Genomic DNA, 26,384 nt, shown 5'->3' with positions numbered 1-26,384 from the left:
GTCATTTTATAATTTTATAGCATATGATAGTATAAACATAAACATAGATGGACATCAATGAAAATCAGTTACATAATGTTGAAAATACATCTACTCCTCTTTTAGCAGGTGAGAGTAAAATGCTTTTAAGAGATTAAAATCTTCACGTTTACATCAGTCAAAGGTTGACATACAGTGTTAAGTCATACAAGCTAAAATATAAACAAAGACAATTAGAAATCCATTTTAATTCTGAATAAACATTTCATCCATTCATATCTGAGGCTGACAACATCAGTGTTCTTGAATGAGCTGACATGCTTGCATAAATTCTACCAAGAAAATGAAACATGAGGTTTTTTGACAATCATACCGCACAGTACAAAGAATAACTGCCTCCCAACACATGACAAGTTGCTAGTAAAGGGTTGATTGCAAGTGCGGGCGACTGAGTCTCTGAGCATCCAGCATTTCGGGGGTGGGGGTGGGGGGTGTTGTTATTGGGGTTTGCAGTCAGAACAGCCTCCCCATCGTCTCTGTGAGTGCTTTAGTGTAGTTAGTGGAGGAGGTATACATTATGGGGGTAGTTCAGTGGTACTCAGTTAGACTGGAGAGAGTCCACAAACTCAAGGCAGGTGGAGATAGCTGGACAGGGATTAGCTGACTGTCCATTGCGAGCATTGCAGAGTTGATGGAGGAACTGGGAGGGCAGTGAGTGGTCACACACAGCCTGTAGTTACCGTGGAGATAACTAGTTTTGATAGTAATTGTCGTTTGCCACCGTGGACGGACTGACAAGAGGCGGGTCAGTGATGAGGAAGACGCTACCTCCTCCCCAAGAAAGTGTGGCTGCCTTAAGAGTTCTTGGCGACCATCTTCATCGTGATGGTCTTCACTTCTGAGTACTCCTTCAAGCCGCTTTCTCCCCTGAAAACAGAAAACAGGAAATTACAACGCTGCCTATTTTGTTTAAACTATTACGCTGACAGCAGCATTGAAATATAGTGTAAACACTGCTTGAGGCAAAAATATTGCAATATCCTCTTAGACCAAGTTATGGAATGTTAAGCAATTTTGGAAAATAGGTTTTCAAAACACAAAGTCAATATAAGTAATATTGTGGTTAAGTTATATTCAGGGGCAGGCAGTGAAGTCATACTTACAATTCACGTCCATTGCCAGACATTTTATATCCTCCAAATGGACACTGTGTGCTGAGAGCATTGAAGCAGTTTATCCTGGGAAATACACAAAACATCGATCACTCTTGTGCGTTTGACTCCTGTGTTTTGATATTGTAAAATGCTGCTTAATTTTGTCCCAAAGTATTAAAGCTGCATTCAGTAAGGCTGATTCATTGTTATCGTTGTTGCTATTCTTGAAACCCTCTGGATTTAACAACATAATTCCATTTTTGTTTAGAAAACACAGCTGAAAGGTTGTATATTTGTGAATTTACTAGCTGCAGAAGCCTGGGAAGGAAAGAGTAAATGGATGCTAAGAAGATTGAAGCTGAGGTAGAGTAGAAGTAGGACAATGTTGGGATCGAAGGAATTGGAAAGGTGCAGCCTGAAGACAAAGATTTTTCAGTCTGACAAAAATGAGAGGAACAGAGATTCTAACTAAGTAAATGTAGCTTTTTGAGGTCAGGTCATGGAGGAGATGGAAGAGAGAAAATGTGCTGCTTTGTATTGAAACACTGAGATTCAACCTTTTTACTCATTGATGGATTAAAGGAATTGTTCGACATATGTGTAATAAATGTAAAAACAACATGTTGCTGTGTTACAGGGAGTTAAGTGCCGGACCATTTCTTGGCTGGGACTAGTAACTTCCTGGAGTCTTGTCATCACCATGAGGTTGCCATCAACAGACATGGAAGTCATATCTATAAGATCAGGAGACGACTCCTGGTAGTCTGAAGTCAATGCCAAATATCTTTACATTACTGTGGTCAGTATCAGCTGTGAGGGAATCATAATTTCCTCTTGTCTAGGAAGAAAAACATAGTGAAAAAAGAGGTTTGGTCCTTCTCAAAGTACCAAACAAAACCCTCGACAGAAGTGGGGTGGTGATTGGGCGGCATCAAGAATGAAGGACAAGGTAGAGAAATGTTTCTTCAGCTAGAAGATTGCAGTCAAGTATGACAAGTGGTGAAACATTCTTGGCAGATGCTTTATGTTAGCTATAACTCTATCCATACTCATAGCCATCTGCAGATAATTACAAAAGAAACAAAACAAGTTTAGGTGAACTCAAGAACTAACATTGAACGATCATTTCATTTATACAAATTATAAAATTAGGGTGTCAGTTTACATTTACATTTTGCGCTTTTGTCTTGCACTGGCATGTTGCTTTCAGTATTTTTAAATCTCAAATGTCTGAGCTGAGGGAAAGAAGTGGAAAAAAAGGAAGGAAAACATGTCTTTGTGGCTTGTGTAATGATAGTGAAGTGGCACATTGCCAGTTTACAGTTTCTGGATGCACGAGTCTGAAATGGTTGATACGTCCCACATGAAAAATATTATTGATTGCAGCTAAAGAAACCCAGCACAAAACTTACCAGACAGTGCCAGCCTGCACGGCTGTGGATATGGTCATGGCTTTGTTGATGTCGTTGGTGAATACAGCAGCAACCAAACCGTAATCTGTGTTGTTGGCTCTTTCTATCACTTCCTCGATAGTTTTGAACTTCATGATCTGCTGGACTGGACCGAAAATCTGTAAACAGATAGGAATATGCAGGTTAATTAATTTACTTTATTTGTATATATATTATATTGATATATTACCAGTCACTAGGGTTGGGTACTGAAACGTGGTGCCAATAGGGCACCAGTTCCGACGTAAACGGTAGTAGACCGAATAACAACGAAAATTCCAGTGCCTCATTTCGGTGCCTGACTTTTTTTTAACGGCCCCTGGTGCTCCGGTGTCAACTTGAGTGACGTCAGTGCCGCTACTCAGCACACTTGTGGATCAGAACTGATAGTGAGAGCATCAATGAAGATGCCAAAGGCAAAACGCTCCAAGGATTGGCTGCATTTCACGTCTAAGGATGCAGACTCTGTGACATGCAACAGATGCCTTAAACCAGCGTCATGCAAGGGAGGTAACACGTCGAATTTGATGAAACATCTGGCGACATGGAGTTTATTTGAAAGCCGAACAATGCACCATGTTTGATAACCTACGTGACGCAAGGCCAAGCACTTCAACAGCAGCAGCCAATGTCGGCCTCACCGGACAAATTGAAGAGAGACCAGGCCATACCAGTGTGGTGGTGGTGGACATCACAGATGATAATGATGATGACAACAGCCGTTCCTCTTCAGGTAAGTCTAGTAATTTAATGCCAACTGCAAATCTTGCATATCAAGTAGGCTAGCAAACACTGTTGCCATTCATTTTGTTTTTTTAAGTACCGGTGCGAGAACTGTTTAAGCATCGGAACCGTTTAAAAAATACAGAGTAGGCACCGGTATCAGATAAAACTGATACTCTGATATCAAACTCTGATAACGAAAGGGACATCCGGCACGTTGGAGATACCGCGTGGGAGATAGCAATTCCATGCTACTTCTTACTTCACAAACATTTCAGAGTGAATTACTGTACATTTTCACATGTATTTGACAGCTTTAGTTACTAGTTACCCTGCAGGTCCAGATTATGCAATACATAAGATCAACAAATAAATTATGATGCCTTTTTATGGGCTATTAAAAGACCCAACAGCTTAGTATGTGGTTAAAATTCACGCCACCTCGACCAGCTACATCATTAACGTCTGCTTAGGGGCTATATGTAAACAATAAAATGAAATGGGTTCTACATAACAAGTAATTTCACTTTTGATACTTTACGTATATTTTGCTGATAATACTTTAAAGTTTTAAATGCAGGATATTGACTTGAATGGAGTATTTTTATATCTATATATTTATATTATATATATAGTTATATTTTTATATCTTTTACTTGAGTACTTCTTCCAACCACTGCTTTTCACACAGGCATTAGTTTTCAAAATCTTGTGTTCTTTTATTATAATCATACCTCCTCTCTGGCAATGCGCATGTCATCCCTCACGTTAGAGAAAACAGTGGGCTCAATGTAGAACCCTTTCAAGCCCAGAGCTTTGCCTCCACACTCCATCTTGGCTCCTTCACTGATACCACTCTGGATAAATTCCAACACACGATTCTGCTGCTCCCGACTGATCTGTGGAGGTGGAGGAAGGACATTATATGGGAGGCCAGGACAAGAGAAGACAAATAAAAAAGATAGAGACATTTTGAAAGTAAAAGAAAAAGGGGGGTACAGCTATAGATCTGTTGACCTCACCTGTGGACCCTGCTCAGTGGTGGGATCAAAGGGGCTGCCAACTATCCTCCTCTTGGCTCTCTCCACACTCCTCCGAACAAACTCATCATATATGGGCTCCTCCACAAAGATGCGAGAGCCTGCCGTGCAGCACTGGCCTGCGTTGAAAAACACGCCCTGATGGGCCTGTTCTACAGCTAGATCCACTGGGGAAAAGAGATTTTAGTAAATCAATAGTTAGATAAAAAAAATTTTAAAGGTTAATTATTAAATAAGAAATATTAACTTTTTCTTAAAAGTGAAATGAGTCACAATTGAATGTCAACGGAAATTATCACATCTACATGCAAAAACTTCATTTGGTAAAAAAAATGTGTGTGTAGTATATTCTTACAAAATTTGCCCAAATATTTATTGGAGCTATCCTTTGCAAAACTGATATCTGACACCTGAGAGACAGGACCCTGCTGTTGCGCACGAAGGGTTAACGGACCCCTGTGATTTATGGGTCTCGGTTGAAGCACCCGACTGAGTCAGGGTCCATTCTCCTGATTTACAGGCCTTTAGGAGCCCCTCTCATGGCTGCTGAAAGCATTTGAAAGCCTCGGTACCCCCCGTTTGGTGAGCCACTTAGAATTCATATGAAACCCATCCATCCACAGGTTTTCATAGCACTACAAAGCTTATAAGCATTTCAAGAATCTTAGTCCATGTGTGTTTATCCACAGACTGGAGGTCCTCAGAATGGGACACATGGATAAACAAAACATTGATAGTGTTGGACAACCTAGTGAGGGTGATGGGTAAATGGAGCACTGAATAAAACATTAGGCTACATGAAAACTTACAATCAGCATCTGCAAAGATGATGTTGGGGTTCTTTCCTCCCAGCTCCAGCGTCACTCTCTTTAGGTTACTCTTCCCAGCTGCTTCTTGGATCAGCTTGCCAACCTAGTGAAGGAAAGAGATCTGGGGTTTACTCACAGAAATGCAGAACTGCAGCCAGATCAGTAAATCTGCTGGAGCTCTTAAATAGCTTAAAGAGGTTGGTTAGCTCCAAACAGGGAATGCACCGGCAGGCCAGCTGAAACATGAGTTGTGCAAACACACAGAATGAATATCTATTACAGGTTTTTGGAGACAGCAACAGGCAAAAAATTATGTTTCAGCCGGGAACAGCATCTGATGTCTAATGACGGGCAGGAAGACGCAACCACAAGGTGTGTGGGTGGGGATGTAACTATCTGATGGCGGTATGAAATCCGGTCCGGTGTGTCAATATTTAAGACAAAGAGATTTTCTATCATCCCTATTTCTACTTAATATGACGTAAACAAATGAAGACTAATAAATAAAACATTTAAGAACAGCATTGCTTGCTAAGTTCACTAAAGGGAATCACAACTCATTTTAAAGGACCATACGCGTTTTTGCAAGTTTTAACTCCTTTACTGTAAATCAAGTATACTTTACATTTTTGCTGACCATTTTCAAACACATCCTATAACGTTTTAGATTTTTTTAGGCATTTTTTCTACTGTTCCTGGTAGCCTTTGATTTTCATTATTTTTCTTATGGTATGAAAATAAATTAGCTGACTTGTTTATATTGTGCAATCAATCCCAGTGAACATCACATCTGCATTCATTTTTTCTTCATTACAATGTTATGACATTGTCATGATAATGAGGCAGTTTAAGAGCAGAAAAGTATGTATTTTGTTTCCACTCAATGTCAATGTGTTAGAACGTTGAAGTAACAGTAACAAAAGTGAATGCAGACGTGAGGTTCACTGTGATTAATAATACAACTCAACAATGTTTCAGGAGTCAAATAGATTTCCCAAAATGCTGAATTTTGACTTTAAAATTGATAGAATACGGTAGTCTTGGTAATGATGTGATCATTATAAGTCCACCCTTATTCATCATTCATCGTAATTTGCATTCATACAAGATATTTTCTCTGATATTTTCTCAAAAATGTTCTCATGAGTCACTACTGAGTCTCAACAGTGGAACGAATCAGCAGCTTTAACTGATATTTTTTTCATGTTGTGAAATATTGTATTAACTCAAAAGATAACAAGCCTGAGAAATCTTACACACCTCCCTCTTAACCCTACACCCTTAACAAAGTGTTCACCTTCCTGTTCCTATTCCTATTTTCCGAGAGAACTGACAAGCCAAAGTGGAAAAATACCCTCTCGGTGTTCAACCGAAAAGCCCCCACCTCCAACATGGAAAAGACTCATCTTCCATCTTATCTTGTGTCTAAGACACACAGAACAGAATAGAACAGAATCAAATGCTGTGCTGTGGCTGGTACCGAAGCTGAATGAAAACAACACAATACTTGGCTTCAATGTTTCTGATGTGTTTTGTCTGTCTTTGATGAGAAACACAAAGCGGTTGACTAAGGGGAGGTTAGCGTGTGTTTATTCATGGGTAAAGGAAACACGCTGGGCTGCGAGACTCCTCCATGTGGAGTCACAGCCACATGTGAGTGAGTTCAAGAATGGGTTGTGGTCCTAAAATCCACCTGTAGATACACCACCACCTTCCACCCTGTGAGGAGATGTTGTGGTGGCTAGTATTCCCCCACCACTGCTACTACAGTGTGGTGACTCACTGTCTGGGCATCAGAAGTCTCTTACAGCACTGGCTCATTCTCTCAGTAATTGACTCCAGATCACATGAAATAACAGGAAAACTAGTAAAAAAAAAAAACTGGGCCACTCACAAAGGAAATGATCAATCAAGACGAGATGATAAAACAAAGAAGATGTTTGTGTTAGAAGGTGCATTTATGCAAGCTCGCGTGCACACACTGATTGCGTGTGTCTGTGTGTGTGTGAGAGATTGGAATAGGAAAATGTATGTTTTAGGTTATACTGTGCTGGAAAATCATAAAGACATAATGTCAGTGCCATTCATACACAGGATAAATATATATTTCTAATCATGCTGTCTAATTTTGCTTTTGTTACGGTGTCTGTTTGGCTCATCAGGGACAGTAATCTGTGATGCCTATACCTGTGTGGGCTTATCGGAGGTTGCTCACAACATATACACACTGCCTCTCCAACACACCATCAGAGACAAAACAGACATCTCCATAAACCACAAGGCTAATCCGAACATTACATAAACCTGGCTCATTTACTAAAGATACATGTGAAATACAGGCTGGTCACATCGAAACATAAATTCTACATTAGGATTAATGTAAATAGTTTAAGCAGAGGGGTTAGCTTGCAGTTAGAAATAAAAGATGTTTATAAATGATCTGCAGTAAAAACTAATCTGCTGTCACTCTGGCTGTTCCCTCTTGCCTGAGGAATGTCTTCAGACCGCAACACCTCCGAGCGCTCAACACCTAACATGGTAGGTTTTTGATGCTTTAGCTTTCCGTTAACGGCTCCCCTGTTCTGCAAAGTTACAAGGGTTTATCCTGGTAGTAAGTTCAATGACAGGCTGAGAAGGTACATTAATACAGCAAAGACAGCAGAAGGAAAATGCGGCAGTGTTTTCACAGAGATGTGTTTTTTTACTCTTGACAGCGCAAATATGTGCATGTGTGCCAGATAAAATCAGAGCCCCCTGTCATGAGAAGTAATGACAGGGCACACAGTTTATGTAAGACCCCATTTGTTTGTCATTTAGACTTCAATACAGGCACACAACGTCCCCTAATTACCCAGCCTGCTCTTATGCTCTGCACATGTTGGTCACTGTGTCACTGTGTTAGCTGACAAAAGCAAAGCAAGAGCAGTAGGCAGCTGTTGATCTGAGCCACATTATTAGAGAAAAGTACCTTGGTTGATCCTGTGAAAGCCACTTTGTCTATGCCCATGTGCGAAGCAATCGCAGCTCCTGCCGTTGGCCCGAATCCTGGCAAAATATTGATGACTCCCGGTGGAAACCCGGCCTGTCAAAACAATATGAGAGGAAACCAGCTTTAGTGGAGATGACAGCAGAGCCAAGCAAAACCACAGGCAGTGTGGGGGAATCCAGACCCAACCCAACCTCCCTACCAGCAGAGAACATCAAAAAGACGACGGCGACGGACAGATAGTCTCCAGAAAGAGGCTAGGACAGAGAGGGCAGTGGGGAGACAGGGAGGATGTGTAGACTGAGATTTGTACAGCGTGATTAGTTTATTTTTTACATTAACATTCCGCATTGTTCCTATATTGTTTAACTTACTCATGTGTTTACCCGTACTATTTTACACAACTCGCTAATCCTCATGCTACTGACATTTACAATGCACTGCTACACAGAACCCCTAGCCTAGAAATCTAGACGCACCCTAGTGGCAGCAAATTTAATTTGCAGCTAGGGGGGTCTAGGCACTCTCCGTTGACTTGCGAGCTGGAAAAACCAAACTCTGGTCAGGCCAATCACATCGTGTGTATAGAGTCGGTGGGCGGGCTTATGTCTGCTGCTGCTGGGAACAGCGGTCTTCTGGAAGACTTGGAGTTAAGCTTTTCTTTGAGAAAAGAACAAAGAACGGCACTGAAGTCATTCTTAAAAAAGGAAGATGTGTTCGGAATTTTGCCGACCGGATACGGCAAAAGTTTAATCTATCAATAGCTTCGCTACCTTCTTCCTTGCTCTGCCTGGTTGTAGCACTATCCTATTGCGTGCAGAGGGAAAGACAACCGTTTATCCCGCTCCTCGGATTGAGCTCCGTCAATGGAGAGTTCCCAGACCCAACATCTTGATGTGGTTCTGGCTTGTCAGGCTACAGAAGCCCCACTCTGGATCTGACAGAGCTTTGAAATAATCAAACCTTTAAGCTACCTAAAATCGTATTTCATGTGCTTATATGACAGTTATGTTTCGTCCTGGGCTTTGTGTGTCATTACTCTTTTGAAATGTGTACGCAGTGATATTTATCTTCCTATTGACTTTAAACTTTGCTGATTCCAAATGTTTCGTTTGGGCCAGTTAAAGATTCTAAGTCACTGACTAAGTAGCTTGTTCACTTTTTTCACATCACCATTCAACTCATTCAGCAGTTCAGTAGTCTGTGCCTGGTTTAAAGGTCCCATGACATGGTGCTCTTTGGATGCTTTTATATAGACCCTTTGCACGTGACGTCACACTCTACTCCCGCGAATTATGAACGCCATGACGGACGGCGGAAGAGCTATTCTGTAGACGGACGGCAAGTCAAACCTATGAGTCAAACGAGTGTGTTCGCTGTTCTTGTTCTCACATACACAATCTGCAGAGTAATCCTCACCAACACAAGCATGTATATGTATTGCCTTTCTGTTTTAAATGACTGATAAATAATAATAATAATAAAACTTCCTCACCCAGCTAGCTGCCGTGCTAACCAGCTGTTCCTGCTAACAGGTCCCACATAATTATCATCGGTTATTCAGTGACTTACATATCCCAAAACGTAAGCCGTTCCCTTGATCATTTAACTTAACACACATACAAAAAATATTGCTTAAATTAAAGATGACATGGCACGGAAACTAGCTTCAAAAAGGCCAAACAACTGAATTAAATGTGGGTCTGCGGAGCTCCTACCCCGGTTAGCCGACCAGCTAGCTGCAGCCAGAGCCATATCACTCTGCTAGCTTTGGACTGCTCGCTAGCTGCCTACCCATACGGTAATATCCACCGGTCAGCAGCGAATATAATCACAGATAAGACGATGGCTAGATGTTACATTATGTGTGGTTAATACTAATCATAGACACTCTGTGATTTACTGCATGGATTAACGTGTGATGAATTATTTCCCAGAGCTGGGATACGTTCAGGCATCCATTAGAAAGATGCATTGGCTCAGCCAGTGAACAACGGTACGTGCCTGTAGCTACCTTGCCCTGCTAGCTGATAGCCGTTAGCTGCTAGCTGCCGTCCTGTGAGTGTATTCACAGGACGGTATTCAGGCTTCTGTGATAATCATCCCAAAAACAATTCACGGTGGTGTGGCTATGTCCTCCAGAGGACATGTCATGTCACGTCTTGAAGTGTATCCCCCCCCCCAAAAAAAAACAGTAGTGCTAGCTGCTAGTTGTAGCAGGAAAAGGTAAACAGTAGTGTGCCGATCGGAGCGTAGTGTGTGAAGAGTGAAGGGCAGATTTGTTTACAAGGGAAGAAGCTTGGAGTAACGCAACTATGGAGAACATGGCAGATATACAACACATGGAAGAGCCTTTTGAGTTTGATGGTCGTCCTTATTTATTCGAATCCGAGTATACAGACGAAGAACTAGCCTCACAAGCGTTGGAAAGAACGAGACAGACAGAGGGGCAACAGGCAGATGAACCTGCTGCTCCAAGCGCAAGCTAAAGCTAGCCTTCAGTAACTGGAAGACATAGCCACACCACCACCGCTCCATGTATTGTTATTGGGATGATTATCACAGAAGCCTGGCTGACTACACTCACCGGACGGCAGCTAACGGCTAGCGGGGCAAGCTAGCTACCGGCAGGATCGAGACAGGGACCAGGGGAGATGAATTTAAACAATGTCTGAAGAAGAAGATAGTAGCAATAGTAGTAGTATTATTACAGTTTATTAAGTGTTATTTATTTGAAACTAATGAAACTTTCCGCTTGTCTACTACACTGTTTAGCTTGTGCTTCCGGTGATTCTGCCGTCCGTCATGGCGTCGTCACGTGGTCGTGGTCACGTGTTTGCAAAGGGGCTATAGACCTTAGTGGTCCCCTAATCTGAAGTCTCTTTCCCGAAATTCAGCCTTGGTGCAGAATTACAGCCACTAGAGCCAGTCCCACAATGAGCTTTCCTTAGGATGTGCCATTTCTGGGTCTGTAGCCATTGAGGAGGAGAGAGGGAGGGGCTAGGTGGAGAGTGGGGGTGTGGCCTTGACCAACTGCAACTTTTCTCGTTTGAAAGCCATGATGTCTCTCTCTCTCATGGGTTGGCCAAATTCTCTGGGTGGGCAAAGCAGAGAAAGGGGAGGTAACCTTGCTTGTTATGACCTCATAACAAGCAAGATTCCAGATCGGCCCATCTGAGCTTTCATTTTCTCAAAGGCAGAGCAGGATACCCAGGGCTCGGTTTACAACTATCACCAATTCAAGCCAATTGGGGACCATAGGCAGGCTGGGGGAACTCATATTAATGTTAAAAAACCTCATAAAGTGAAATTTTCATGCCATGGGACCTTTAAAGTGTTCAGTTTGGCACTAAACCAGACCCATATAAGCACTATAAGCACTATTTTAGGATTATATTATGATTAAGTTTTATAAGGTGTTAGCAATTGTGCTAACTTTTAGCTACTTTTTGTTACGTATTTGTAGCAGCTGGTTGAAACTAGATATAAACAAAGACTGTATAGCCCCAATACAATTATCTGAATTGATTGAATTAGTTTTAATATTAGATTTGAACTGACCCTTTAACTATTACAAATGTGTTGTCTGTTGGGCTATCAAAATGCGATAATGACGAGTTAACCAAATTCCTTTCAAATAAACTTTGGACTACCCAAACGAAATGTTGGCATACTGCCTTGTGAACACATGAGTGGTTGGCAAAGAGATTCTGTCATTTACCTCCTTGATGAGAGCTGCTATGTAGAGGCAGGTAAGCGGTGTCTGCTCAGCAGGTTTAAGGACAACAGTGTTTCCACATGCGATTGCTGGACCCAGCTTCCATGCTGTCATCATCAGAGGGAAGTTCCACTGTGCGTGACACACACACACACACACACACACACACACACACACACACACACACACACACACACACACACACACACACACACACACACACACACACACACACACACACACACACACACACACACACAGGAAAAAGACATCATGCATCTGACTGACACACTGGGTGGTCACAAGTCAAGCTCAATAACTCATCGCTCTTAAGTCACTTACTCTCATTTTCACTCTGTCTAAACATAGTCAAGTGAGAAAATGTTCTCGGCACTTGTACAGTATTTTCTCTTCCCACAGTATTCTGAGAAAGCCGGGAAATTGCAACACATGTGCAATAGACCCATATCACTGTACAAAACACAGGCCTGTGTTATTTCTGCTTTACACAGGAGCCCATGGGGCTCAACACAGAACCACACGCTTTCTGCACTCTTGCACAATCAACAGTGTCTCTTTCTCCTTGATCTTTTCCTCTATTCTCACCATTCTCTTTTCCTCAAACCCACTATGTTAAATCCCTCAGCTCGCTCTTCTGCATCTCACTTCTTGTTCTCTATTAGTCACTCTCACTAGCATTTTGGGGGCTTACCAGCAGGATTCACACATATAAACAGTGACTGTTAGGAAATTACTGGAAAATCCAGATTGTAATTCTGCAAACAGGCCAGACTAACAACCAATGACATCTCTTTTAAACTCAGCCAATTAATTGTTATCTGTTTTTCTTGTTTTTTTTTCCCCTCCAAGCTTTTATGTCCACTTGTATCCATCATGAATGTCACATGTAGGAAGGGTTATACTCACAGGGATAATTTGTCCACAAACTCCAATTGGCTCATATCTGGTAAATGTCAGATACTCTCCATCTGTGGAAGAACCACACACACACACACACACATTACACACACACACACACACACACACACACACACACACACACACACACACACACACACACACACACACAAAAAGAAAACAGGGTCATTTATTTCTGGCTTTTTAAAGCTTGTAAAATGCCTGAAATACACAGATGAAAAATGTTACCACCTGATACCCCCAGTGTTGTTGACTCAACATGTTAATTTGTAAATGAATCCACACGCAACATTCCTGGTGCTTTACCCCGGTGAGAGATTACATTTTGTTTCAAGCCTCCTACAGCACAGGCATGTGTGTAACTGTTTTGGGTCATAGAGATGGGTGTTATGCTGGAAATGTTTGCTCATTCCTCTTGCGTTACTTAAGTAAAAGGAGGTACTTAGTGAGGGTGTGCCATGCTTTTTCATTCTCCACAAAAACAATTGATATTGAGAAATGTGTATATAGATTTGTTACAACAGTCGTCAGCTGCTGAAACATTGCCTCATGTTCCATTTGGACTGAAATGACCAATGGTAGATGACAAGCCAAGATAATAATTTCAATGGGATGCAGCAGAAGTATGACAATGGACACAAAACTGCAGTACAGATTCTCATAAGTCAAACTTTTTCCTTAATTCCAAAGTGGATGTTGGGTCTTTCAAAACTGTTATTGTTTGGAGAATGAAACTATAAACCTATTAGACAGAGATTTTCAGGAGGAGCTCAAGTATCTGCAAGGTTTGTTTGAAAGCAATATGACTTATATTTCAATTTGGAACCAACAGTGTAAACTATACCAAACTGTGTAGCCAAAGGTGCTCCACATAATGTCACTCCCCATTCATTTCACACAGTCTGTGATCCAAATTTAACACAATAATATCAGCATACCATGCAAGATGGGTAGATGCTGAGAGGCTGTTGATGATAAATATCCTGCACTTCATCCTGACAGGTGAACCAACACGTTCACTCACAGACAGCCTAAAGGCTACAGGAATACCCTTGTTTATTTCCTCTGAAAGTCTACTAGAGCAATAAAGCTTAAACCAAAACCCTGGCAAAATGCACACTGCGGTTGGTTTGGCAGCAGTGTACAAGAGAAGCTTTAAGAGGGACAATACGGTGGTATCAGGAGGTTTCCCATGTCCTCTCCCTTATTGTGATTTTTTGTGCTTCCTGTTGAAACAGGCAGCCAACTTTCCCCTCTTCCTCCCTCACAAATTCAACTGCCTTAGTGAGGCAACACTGGTGGCAGCCTCCTCAGGACAATAATGGTTAGTGTTTGGATTGATCACCAATTTTATACTTTACTTTGCTGACTAAAGTGTGTTTTTTTTTTCATTCAACTAAATATGCCAGACAGACACAGTTAGTAACTAGCTGGTGATAGTGGAGCATTTAGCAGCTAAAGGGGATGATATGTCAGTCTTTACAGCTTGTTTCCACTGCCCCTAAGCGGAAAACAACAACAACAGTTATACAGGTTTGAAATGCATCTATCTGCGTTTGTCTAATGCTGCATTCATGTGGTGTCAGAATAATTGCAAAAAAAATTTCCCAACTGGAAAAAGTTCCGTGAACAATTCGGAAAGTTGGCGAAAATGTTGGTACACAATTTTCGTAGTAAAAAAGTAAATGTTAGGTTGATAGAAGAAAGTTTTTATTAAGTCACGTCCATGTCAAGTTGCGGTCCACATAAAGTGACCTAGATTAGTTAGAAAAGTTATTTATTAGCATTAACCATGATAACAAGTCAGGTAAAGCAATATTTTATTGGTTTTAAGAAATGTACTGGTGCAGCAACAAGTCTGGGACAAATCACCTATATAAAGCTTTAAACAGGAAATAAATACTGGAAACAGCTATCAACATGCTGTTTTAACACTCTGAGCAATAAAATACAACACAACCACTTTTTAGCGTCCATGTTGTTTCCACATTACAACTTAAAGCTTATGAACACACCAAAGTCGGAAGAACAACTTCCCAACTCGGGAAATGGGACTATCCCTGGAGCATGTTAATGCACAATTATAACAAACTGTTGTACAAGGAATGTGTCTGTGAAAAATTAACAAAACTACGATTTAAATCAAGGCACATGATCGTCATAATCTGACCAAGAAACCAACTTTTGGTACTATCATTTTTAATACTTAGTGAAGACACAATTCAGTCGATTCTCAAAGTATTTTGGTTTGATACCCAGCCCAACTAATAAGCTAGGGATCCCACCACCACTCTGCCTTTTGTCCATTTCATTTAAACTCTGCTGTCTCAAACTTTCAAAGAGGGATCTTACCCATTGGAATTGAAGTGCCGTGGATCTTGTCTGCATATCCAGCAAAGTATCTCAGTGTCTTTATGGTTCCTTGGAGGTCCACAAACAGGGTGGGCAGGAAAGGCTTCCCACTGTTCAGTGACTCAATAGTCTGAAGAGAGACGGGGGAGACGTTTAAAAAATATGTGATATAACCTTGTGATCCTCACATAATTCCATACTGTTCCACTCTTTACACTCTCCCGTGGGTGAAATTTGACACTAAGATAATACTAAACTACAAATACAGGCCCTAAGTTACAGTTATGTTCTCTTTAAGGCAAATCTATGGGGCCATTTTTGTAGCAAAACTATTTGCAAATGTGTGTGGAGAGTTGTGCAACTGTATCTCAACGTGTTTGTGCGTAATCAGATTTGGAAATGCGTTAAAAAAAAATCTCAAAATCTGTATTTACATTTGCAAGTGTATTGAGATTTGTAAATGTGTACATAAATCTGTAAATGTGTAGACAAAACAGAGTACGCACTTACAGATTGAGATATAGTTACACAACTCTACACACACATTTGCAAATAGTTTTGCTACAATAATTGCCCCATACGAAGCAAGTTTGTGAGTATTTTCAAACACAGGGGCAAGTGGTGTAAAATGAAATAAAGAGACAAAGGAATAATTGTTATAGAGTTTATGTGCCGTTACAGTGCTGTTAAAAATAATTACACAAATAGGGTAACAATCAAGTGGATAAGAGGACTTTTTGTTATTATACCCAAATAATAACTTAGCCTCTCTAAACTAAAAAAGTTATTTACTTTGACTAATTAATTCAGAGACATAGCAATATAACTTACTGCTAAATTGACACTGTCTCTCTCCACGAGGTCAGCCAGTTTGGACAGAAGACGCCCCCTCTCAGATGCGTCCATCCTTCGCCATACGGAGCCCAAAGAAAAGGCAAGGCGAGCCGCCTGCACCGCTTTATCAACATCAGCCTATGAAAAAAAGAAACATATTAATTATCTAACCTGATCCAGATGCCAGTGGCATATGTGAATATTTTCTACAATGTATTTTTTTTATAACTTCTTTTAGCGTACTTTTCCTTTTTTTAATCTCATTATCAAACTAGAGCTGGGTAATATATAGATATTATATCGTGATATGAGACTAGATTTTGGATATCATAATATCATGATATGACATAAGTGTTGTCTTTTCCTGGTTTTAAAGGCTGCATTACAGTAGAGTTATGTCATTTTCTGAACTTACCAGACTGTTGTAACTGTTCTATTATTTGCCGTTACCCACTTAGTCATTATATCCACATTACTGATGATTATTTATCAAAAATCTCAATGTGTAAATATTTTGTGAAAGCTCCATTAGTCAACACTACAATATCGTTGCTGTATCGATATTGAGATATTTGGTCAAAAATATCGTGATATTTGATTTTCTCCATATCGCCCAGCCCTATATCAAACTATCTAGGGGTGGAAAGTAAGTGCATTTGCTCAATCAGTGTATACTTAGTACAATTAAGATTATCTTCTACTTCTACATTTCAGAGGGAGATGTACTTTTTATCTCACTACATTTATTTACTTTTCAGATTAAGATCTTGCACACAAAACATATAATCAGTTTACAAAATATGATGCATTGTTATTGATTAAACTAATCAGCAGTATATGAAGTAGTTAAAATGTGCTCCATGTTTACCAACTATAAATTAAAGTACTGCTTACATGTTAATGTCTCAATAATAATGATCCAATAATAAAATAATATAACACTGATAGGGGGAATTCTGTATAACGAGTACTTATTTTTGATATTTTAAGTACAGAGTTTGTTACTAATACTTCTACTTGAGTAAAATTTTGAAAGCAAAGCAAGACTTTTACCTGGAGTATTTATATAGTGTTGTATTGATACTTATACGTGAGATAACCCTGTTTTCATTGAAAAAGACGGACCAAAGATGCCATGCTGTCGAGTATTTACCTTTTCTGCTTCCTGGACCTCACAGATCTGCTCTCCAGTAGCTGGGTTGTAGGCAGGAAAGACCTTCCCACTAACAGAGTCATGCCACTCATTGTTGATGAAAATCTGCAGGAAATTTTTTTTTAGTAAACAGATGCAATAAAAGATCTGAATGCAATGATATAAATGCTATTTCCTTTGTATGAATTTAATTCAAAATGTACAAATTGATTATTAAAACCTTTTTCAAACGGACTTAATTTGACTGCAAAGATACAATTTGCAAACGAGCTTGAGTGGGATGTGAGTGAGAGAATGACTAACTTTTTTGTTTTTTAAATATTTATGCTATGTTAAGTAATCATTTCATCACATGCTTGTAGTTGAGGCTGTGAAAGACTAACAGTCCCAGTTCTTCCAGGCTCTTGTGTAAGGGATATGGGAGAATCTCTGGAAATCTGGACAGAGATTCCAGCCTGTCCTGCATTGCTCTCTGGGGAGTGCTCCACCATCCAGACAAAGGGGTGGGGGGTGCAGATAAATCCCTATCAGACACCAGACCCCCACCAACCCACCCCCAAGCGCACAGACACACGTTTCACAACATCGCTGCTCGTTTACAAGATCATAAAACACGTGCCGTGCTTGGTTTCTGTGATGCGTTAAAGCAAGTCTTCCGTTAAACAACCGCCTGGGATTCCAAACAGGACATATTCAACATCTATTAAGACCAAAAGAAAAGTAAATGTTTACAGAGTCACAAAGCTGAGAATTATGTCGCAAACAAATAAAAGCAAACCCTTCATACGCTGGTAAGCAAGGTGTGATTTGAAATTGGAAAATATATCTTACGCAAGTTAAGTCATAAGAAAAAGCTGACATGTTTAGATCCATTAGGAATACTACTCACACACTGTTTTAATGGCTGTCAGTATGCCTGATAGATAGAGTGGAAAGAGAACATCTGCTGGCACAAATCCCTCTGTGTATACATATGCCCTTACCGTCTTTCTACTTTGGAGGACTTCAGATGCACTGAGAGCAAACCTGAGAGCAGGGTTCAAGTATCCCACTGGCCTAAGCCTCCCTAAACTCTCCAACATGTTTACCTCCATAAACGCTAGGCTTTAAGCACTATTTAATTGGCTGTAAACTGTTACCCGTGTTTACTTTCGGGTTGGTATAAAATGCCAGGGAGTCTGAAAACTGTTGGACCCGCAGCAAACACATCACTCTACCTCCCTCCTCCTCTTCATTCCCACGGCTCGGAGGCTCATGATGTGGTCTCTGTGTATGAATAACTCACATGCAGACATTTAAGGTGTTCAGTATCTGTGTGTACCACCCCACAGAACCATACGTTACAGACTCATTCCTCTAAGTTTCCTTTGTACTGTTCACACACACACACACACACACACACACACACACACACACACACACACACACACACACACACACACACACACACACACACACACACACACACACACACAGATAGACAAGGCCGGAGTGGCTTCTCTCTCCCCGCACAGTGTTCTTAGGCGCCTTCCATCAGAGGCCACCTTTAATCTGACGCTCATTAAGAGCACTTCATAAAATTGTCAGTAACGATAAGGAGCAGAGGGCCAGCTACAAAAACAGAAAGTCCTGTAGAGCACTGAATTAGTTTTTAAATTTATAGGGGCCACTGAACTGGGGCACCCTAAATCACAGGAGCCCCCTGACAGCCTCAACAGTCCTAGCAAGAATGCAGACCATGGGTAGCTTTATGCATGGCGTAACCCCTCTCACAAGACGCTGCTAAAGGAGAACGGATGAAGCACGAGAACAGTGGAGCAGGCCGCCACCTAAATCACGGCCAGAAAAGGACAACTGTCAGCCGCCGTTTGGCTCGGCCCTCTCTCTGGGCTCGGACTGGTGTTAGACTTTTGTCTCGTTCCTTTGAGAGACTTGATTAAGATGACAGTGCTGAGTCGTATATCAACTCTCGAGGTTTCTTAAAATTGCTTTTAGGATCATTTGGACGAGGGGCAAAGAACACAAGAATGGAAAAGCAAGTGCAAGGGTGCACATTTTACAATGACAAATCGTGTTTCCATTTTCCCATTCCCTGCGGGGTCGTCACTATCAATTCACATGTTTATTTCATGTTTATTACAATCTGCACTGTCAATGAGCACTCAGAATTAACTTGGTGTCCTCAAACTGCAAATGATGGCAACATTTTCAAAATAAACTATTTTCTGCTCTCACAATGAAACCATTTAAAGTACAACTTTTAAAAGTTTTAAACATGTGCTGCTGCATTAATTAAAAAATGCATTGGAACAGACAAAAAGCTGTGATCTGTGATGCCTGACGCATAACGAGGAGGCCTGATGTGGATTAGAGCTAAGCAGTAAGCATATAGGTCAAGACTGCATGGGCCACAGGGCAGCTGCAAACATTTAGCAACTCCCAGGCTTTTCCGCAAAAGCTGTCAATCACATCATCCAGAGAGAGCCTGACCATGGGGATAATAAAAAGATGAAACATGATGTACACAAACATTTTAAAGGTTTTTTTTGTTCGTTGGCTAATTTGGCCATTTGATGCAGGTGTCTTAATCATCGTCATCCGTTACAAAACGTTTTATACAAACTAAAAATGATTTGTAAATCTTGCACTGATGTCTATGTCCTTTATTTTTTTCATGTTAAAAAAACTTTGCGTGATTTTATTTGGGATAATTCATTTTTTAGGAGTGTTCTGTAACAGGAAGTAAGAAATGCCAAAATACTTTCTGCAGCCAACAAAACATCTGTTTGGCTCTTTGCTTCTTCTCACAGCTCAAATGCTAACGGCTGAAGGAATATGTAATGCTACTCAGTTCTTTGGGGGGAATGAGAGGTGGGTTGAGTTGGTATGAGAGGGGTTTTAGGGGGAGTGTAAGGGTTTATTTGTGTGTGTGTGTGTGTGTGTGTGTGTGTGTGTGTGTGTGTGTGTGTGTGTGTGTGTGTGTGTGTGTGTGTGTGTGTGTGTGTGTGTGCGCCAAGATTCCACAGCCAGACAAACCCTACCCGGGCACCTGCAACACTCGTCTGCGCAGGAAGTTTCATATCCTCCCCTATCACAGGACCTCTATTTCCTCTCTGGATGGGTTTCAAAAGTTTTATAATTACTACTGTTACAAGTGAGTGGAGAGCATGTGAAAGTGGAGACCAGCTGGTGTTTTTTTCTCCTACTCCTCTCCACATGTCTGACACCATGGAGCCTTCGTGTTTTTCATTCACACACCCACAGACAATGCCACCCTGCGCTCCCGGGTTTGGCGAGGGCGACCTCGCTGTCACTGACTGGCAAACGTCTTTGTCTCGTCTGTGTGTGTGGTCAAGTGGTTAAAGTTTTTCATTCTGACTCTTAAGTTATGTGAGAAACAGTAATTTAACATGAGGCTGTAATTACAACTTCTTATTCACTTTTTTCTGTTGATGCACCCATGAAATGCACTTCTACCAGTAGTCAGAGAGACTGAACACTGGAGTATCAGACCGTTTAGATTAAAACCTTTTCCAGGCCTATATGATGCTACTTTATTAATACCTTTTTAAAACCCCAAAGGGGATATTAAGCTTTTACAGCTGAATACAACAGTTTGACAACGTTTTTGAGCAGGTTCTTATCCATAAAGGCATATTTTACAGTAATTAAGTCAGTAACTTATCCAATCAGCGTCCATCAATCCCAAAACCTCCATTTTCAAATATCTGAGCAAAATGCCAGAAAACAATCTTATCATTCATCAAAAACACATCACCTTTCAGCTTTAATAAAAATAAAATTAAGTACACAAAATATATCCAAACCTAATCTACAATCTTGATGAAATGTCCAAATTGCTAACAGGCAACAGTGATACACAGTTTGATTTTCATGAATGAACAATAAAAATGGACTTCCTCTCTCTACTGGGTTTTTTACTCCCTTGGAACATCTGAGGTTTGAAAGTTTCCTTTGTATCTCAGGTCAGGGAAATGTTTAAAGAACAGTTGTTTTACTCATGGGATCAGTGGACAAAAAGGAAGTCTTTTTTTTTTTTTTTTTTTAAATGTGACACTTTTCCACAGACAAATAAACATCTAGAAAATCACTTTTGTCTCTGCTATGTCTTGTGCTCGCTGGTGAAAAGAGCCTATACTCCAACAGATTTATGAAGCCAAGTGTTTTTCATAATGACACCGTAAGGATTTACACGTTCCTTGTCAAGAGGGCCACAGACTGAAGGTATGGGAAGTTAACAGGGTAACCTCGCTGTCACTGCTCTTCCTTAAACAGTGATTAAGAGACAGGGGACATGATGTTGACGTGTCTGCTAAGATGATAATTTATACTTGCAGCACAAGTAGGCATTTCACACCAATGGACATATTAATGGCAGTGCACACTTACCCTGTCACAATCAAAGAGATGTGTTTTAGAGAGTATGTGGCCATGTATGTGCGAACAGGGAGATTGTGTAAGCAAAGGCAGAGGAGGAGGGGGAAGAGTTCTTGCTGTGCTCGTTGTGATAAATCATTTAGTTGCACAGTATCCCCTAACTTTGGCTCTGTTTGATCTTGATCGCAGTAAGATGGTGGTTTTGAAGTGAAAAACTCCAGAACTGCAGGTCAGGCTCTGGCGAGGCAGGGCCACTAACCCACACAGTGAGACAGGGTCATAATTTACACCCCGGTGGACAGCACCTAGCATCGGGGAGCCCCGAGCCTCCATCTGTGCTATCTCAATCAGTGACAGATTGATGGAGCCTCTTATTCATCCAAACTGAGTGGATGTCTCTGCATAGACTGCTTTACAAATACTTGGGTCTTCAGCAGACAGGTTTTGCAAAAGTTCCTGGGGTGAAAGTGCACTAATGCCACCATGAGCAAAGAAACAAAGAAAATGTATAACTGTTGATAAGATTAAGAGATCTGTGACTCAGACAATGCACAAGGCCATCTGGTCTTTATTAGTTTTGTATATTTGTAGCACTATTTTCCACATTATTACCCTATTAAAGAATATAATTATATTAAAGAACAGTAAAACTAAACTGGAATTACAAACACCATTTTAAAAATGCAGATTTGTTTTTATTACACATTCTTATCAGTCAGCTAAACTGCAATCATTTGTCAATGTGGAAACTTTCAAGGGCAAAAAACAACGGGCTGTTTTTTTACTACACAAAAAAAACATTTTACAGACTGCTCCTTCTAAGTAAAACAGCAGAGTTATTTCCATTCCCAGTAAAATTTGTCCCACTAAGTGTCTGGTTTAACAAGTCATTATCACTGAATGGTGTGAAAAACCCCAAAGGCCAGAATTATCACCTACTAAAAAGCGCAGGAAAAGTTTCTCTGTTTGCTTTAATTATTCATAAATCAGAGTCTCTCTTCTTCACTTCTACCACAAGTGGAAAACATCAATAAATAGCTATCATGGCTCTCTTATTTATGGCTTCCTTCGTGGTCCTATCAACCTTTAAACTATTTCTGTCTTGTAAGCCAGCTGTTGGAGCCTTCTAGCGATAGAAATGTGGGGGTAGGGGACAGGACAATCGAGAGACAGCTTTCCTACTCAAGCTTTTAGCTAAAAGAGAAAGGGTGTATGAAGACTACCAATTCTGTTTATGTAGATATCAATAGACCAATAAAAGAACTCCAAGCTTATACAGATGTACACAAAAGGGAAGATAGCTTTACTGATACTATCAGCGTGTCGTTGACGGTGAGAAGTTCATGACTCGGTGAAAAGGACAAGGAGCAACCCTTGACTGCAATAACCCATTTTTTATGACATGGTCGTGTTATAGAAGCAAACCTGTTAAGTAATAATACTTGTAATAATGTAACAGCCATATCTCTGTCTCCAGGGTCGCTCATATGTAATCTTTGCATTGCAAAACAAAGATTTCTATTTATTTATTTTTAAATGTAAGTTAGGAAAAGCTTATCATTGCCTTCATGTTGCAGAAAAATAAATGTATTAGTGTAAAAACAATATCTGAAAGAATCTGTGTCTGGAAGCTTGCAGCTCCATCCACACGCCCTACAGGCCAGCGAACAGTGTTGGTTGTTTCCCCTGCAGTCAGTGGGGTGGAGAACAGTAACAGGGTGTGAGCAGAGCCCACGCCAGGGGTTCCCATAAATCAGGGCCCTTCTGCCCCCTATGTCCACCAAACCAACAGGGACTTGATGAACCAAATTCCTTGAGGTTAATTCACCAAGTCGCTCCCTAAATTTCCTCTGTACACTGTTGTGTCCAACCCTTTAACTAACATTCTGCACTAACACGACAGAGCCTATACAACATGTACTGTCCTCTTTATGGTGTACCAGCAGCATGTGCCCTTTGCACTTAAAACACTGAGGTATATGTTAACACAGAGCAATTATTATAGCACTGACCAAGGCCGGCTGTAGCCAGGGGTAGGGGTGGGCTTAGCCCACCCAAATGAAATGTGCATCTTGCCTACCCAATCAAAAGTTATGAAAATATACACAGAAAATACTAGTACCGTTTCTTACTTCAAATTGGGTGGGCAGCCTACAGCCCGCCTCCAAAGTCACCCACTGCTCACCCCGTCTTCTCGTCTTGTTCAGGCACAAACACACAGAGCTCTGAAGCACACCCGTCTATAGCTCTGTGTCTAACTGTCTCTGTAAAAATAGAGGTGAGCAGCGCGGCTTCCATGGTCAGTTTAGCAGCTTCAGTTGATTTAAATGGATGCGCTCTGCTGCAGCAGACCTGTCTCTCCGTGTATTTCTGCCGTAGTTTGGGTTTTCCATCTCTGATGAAGAGCAGCGTACAGCCGCTTCCCTAAGCTAGTCTCATCCAGAGACCAGAGTCTGAAAGAGGGCTCTGTGTCTTTAGATAGGCTAAACAAAGGCATTTCCACCATTAATTAATTGATGTAGAAGAAGACAGAAATTGATGCATACAAATTCAGCAGAATGCAGGAAATGAAGTGTTTCTTGGGGAGGACCACCAGACCCCCAACTTCATATGTATCCCCACCAATGTTGAAACAAAACCTATTATATGCCTTTGGGTTACCAAGCTAGGTGTCATTCAGCCAAATTTTTGTGCCATCTCAACAGAGTTTTGAACTGGCAACCTTTGGGCTACTAGTCTCATTTTCTAACCTCTGGGCTACTAACCACCCAAGTTGCCCACATATTATTTCTACAAGCCGACGCTAATATAGCAGGCTAAAAAACGGCCCTGGCTCTAGCTGAACTTACACCAGGCTATCATCAATCTGACCTCTATGAGATGTGCCCTTTCATCTTGGTAATCATAAAAACACTTGTTCTGCAGCTAAAAGACTCATTCAGTAGCAACAGAACTGCAGCAGGCTACATCCTGGCTGCTAAGGCTGAAGATGACACCTCAAACCAAAATGAATCAGTATGCATTAGGAACCCCTAACTTATGACTTAAATTTGTTTCGAGGTGTCCCAATGTGTGCAGACATTGCAGAGATGTTTCCAAACAGGCATTTTATATGAGCGCTATTTTCAACATGTGTGTAACTGATTCAAGACTTGTGATGGGTCAAAACTCACATTCAAAGTGAAGGCTCAAACATTTTAATGAGAAATAAGAGCATGTGATTTACTGATTGATGATTGCTTCAATTATATAATAGTATACTGCTATGTTTTTTTATTGTGAGAAAATGTTGAAGCATTTAACCAGAATATATGACTTACATACAGTTTCCTCACCAGATGGTCTCTCTGAAAGCATATTTTTTAGTCATATCTGCAACATGGCTTGTTTCATGACTCAAATGAAGTTCTTTGTTTGACTCAAGCTGCTTTCTCCAGCTGTTTCTGCATCCCTTTTCTCCCACCCACATACTTCCGACTAAAGGACGATCTGTATCTGCTCTGATAACACATTTGTTCTGTGAGCATTTTAGTATTAAACCATTTTTTAGCTAAACAAACATGCTGTCATATAATAATGAGACAACGCCTGATTTAATGCTGTAATTACTGATGTCAGTGAAAGAAAATCCTTCATTAAAAATAAAGAATGAATTTGGGTTGTGTTGTTTATACACAAACTCAGCCTTTGCCACTGATAGGCTACCTCAAATCATTGTGAGCAATCAAAGATCAATTAAATTAAGAACTGCATGACTCTTTATGTACCACAATCAAGCTGAAGTGAAACGTTACAATCATAATGCAAAAACAATGAAAGAAATAGGATTTTGTTCCAATATTGTAAAATTCACATTTGTATAAGTATCCTTTCCTTTTAATTACTTTTATATCCCTTTGTTAGGCGACTTTAATTGAAAAAATATATTTTATCAATTGGCTTTCCATGCAATAACCTGAAAGGATGTTGGTCAGGTGCAGTGTGAAAAAAAATACAACATTTTATAATAATAGTTCAATAAAGTTGTCCACTCAGTGTTACATCAATTTTAAGACACTTTCCTAAACAAGTTCAAACTATGACACGCCCTTATTAATACGTTATTTCGCCTCCTGATAAAAACACTATTTTCTATTTTGTGGCAGTTATGACTGGCTTAAATTATCTGCAAAATCAATTATCCGTCTTTATCCTAATAACAGGTTTATGCAATGACTCAAATTTGAAAATGTAAAAATCTCCTTTTTATGAATCAAGTAAAGTGTGACACAAAAAAAAGAAATTTCTTATGTCCGTTATTTACTTCTTTAGTTTAAATGATCTTGTCCAGGGGTTATTGAGTAATTAATTCAGAGCTACACTAAGCACGTGGACGGAGAAGAGACTCATCGTGACTTGAATTGTCAGTGTATCAGGTCTGTTAGAAAGTTTAGTCCGGACAAGTTTATCAGTTCCAGCTCTGAGTGAGCTACACGGTCTGATAGGCTACTTAAGCTTCAGTTGCCGACACACGAAAAGTTTTTAAAAGTTTTGGTTAAAGATACAAACACGAGCAGACATGTAGGCTACGAGCAGCAGCTGAGTCGTTATGCGCTCAAAGCGAGTCGGTCTGCGGCGAGAGTGTGGAGAGAAACAGACCTTGGTGTACTTGATCTCCGGGTTGGGCACCGGTGAAGGCATCAGCTGGAGGGATGCCATGAGAGTAGCGGGGTCGCTCTTCACCTCTCCGGGGATCTCGATCTTACTGGAAGTCATCGCGGCCGTCTCTCCACTAGTCTGCCTGCTGCGCCTCTCGGGGTTTTTTCAACAGATTTCTGATTAGGACTTTGGGTTTCTTCCTGGGTTTAT

General features: G+C 40.6%; 1 protein-coding gene across 1 annotated transcript; it reads right to left on the bottom strand.

The window, feature by feature from the left end:
* Positions 1 to 26,384, bottom strand: aldh1a2 (aldehyde dehydrogenase 1 family, member A2). The gene is made up of 13 exons (XM_039795480.1): positions 26,175 to 26,384; positions 17,139 to 17,243; positions 15,983 to 16,123; positions 15,152 to 15,281; positions 12,788 to 12,849; positions 11,864 to 11,992; positions 8,125 to 8,238; positions 5,157 to 5,259; positions 4,330 to 4,514; positions 4,042 to 4,206; positions 2,546 to 2,703; positions 1,143 to 1,217; positions 1 to 906 (listed from the first exon to the last, which is right to left on the bottom strand). The coding sequence occupies exons 1-13, from the start codon at positions 26,289 to 26,291 to the stop codon at positions 834 to 836; spliced, it is 1,557 nt and encodes a 518-aa protein (XP_039651414.1). The 5' UTR covers positions 26,292 to 26,384; the 3' UTR covers positions 1 to 833.

This window comes from Perca fluviatilis, chromosome 3 (genome assembly GCF_010015445.1).
Source record: "Perca fluviatilis chromosome 3, GENO_Pfluv_1.0, whole genome shotgun sequence".
Classification (NCBI taxonomy): domain Eukaryota; kingdom Metazoa; phylum Chordata; class Actinopteri; order Perciformes; family Percidae; genus Perca; species Perca fluviatilis.
The sequence above is the reverse complement of the archived record's forward strand: the minus strand, read 5'-3'. Positions and strand labels throughout refer to the sequence as shown.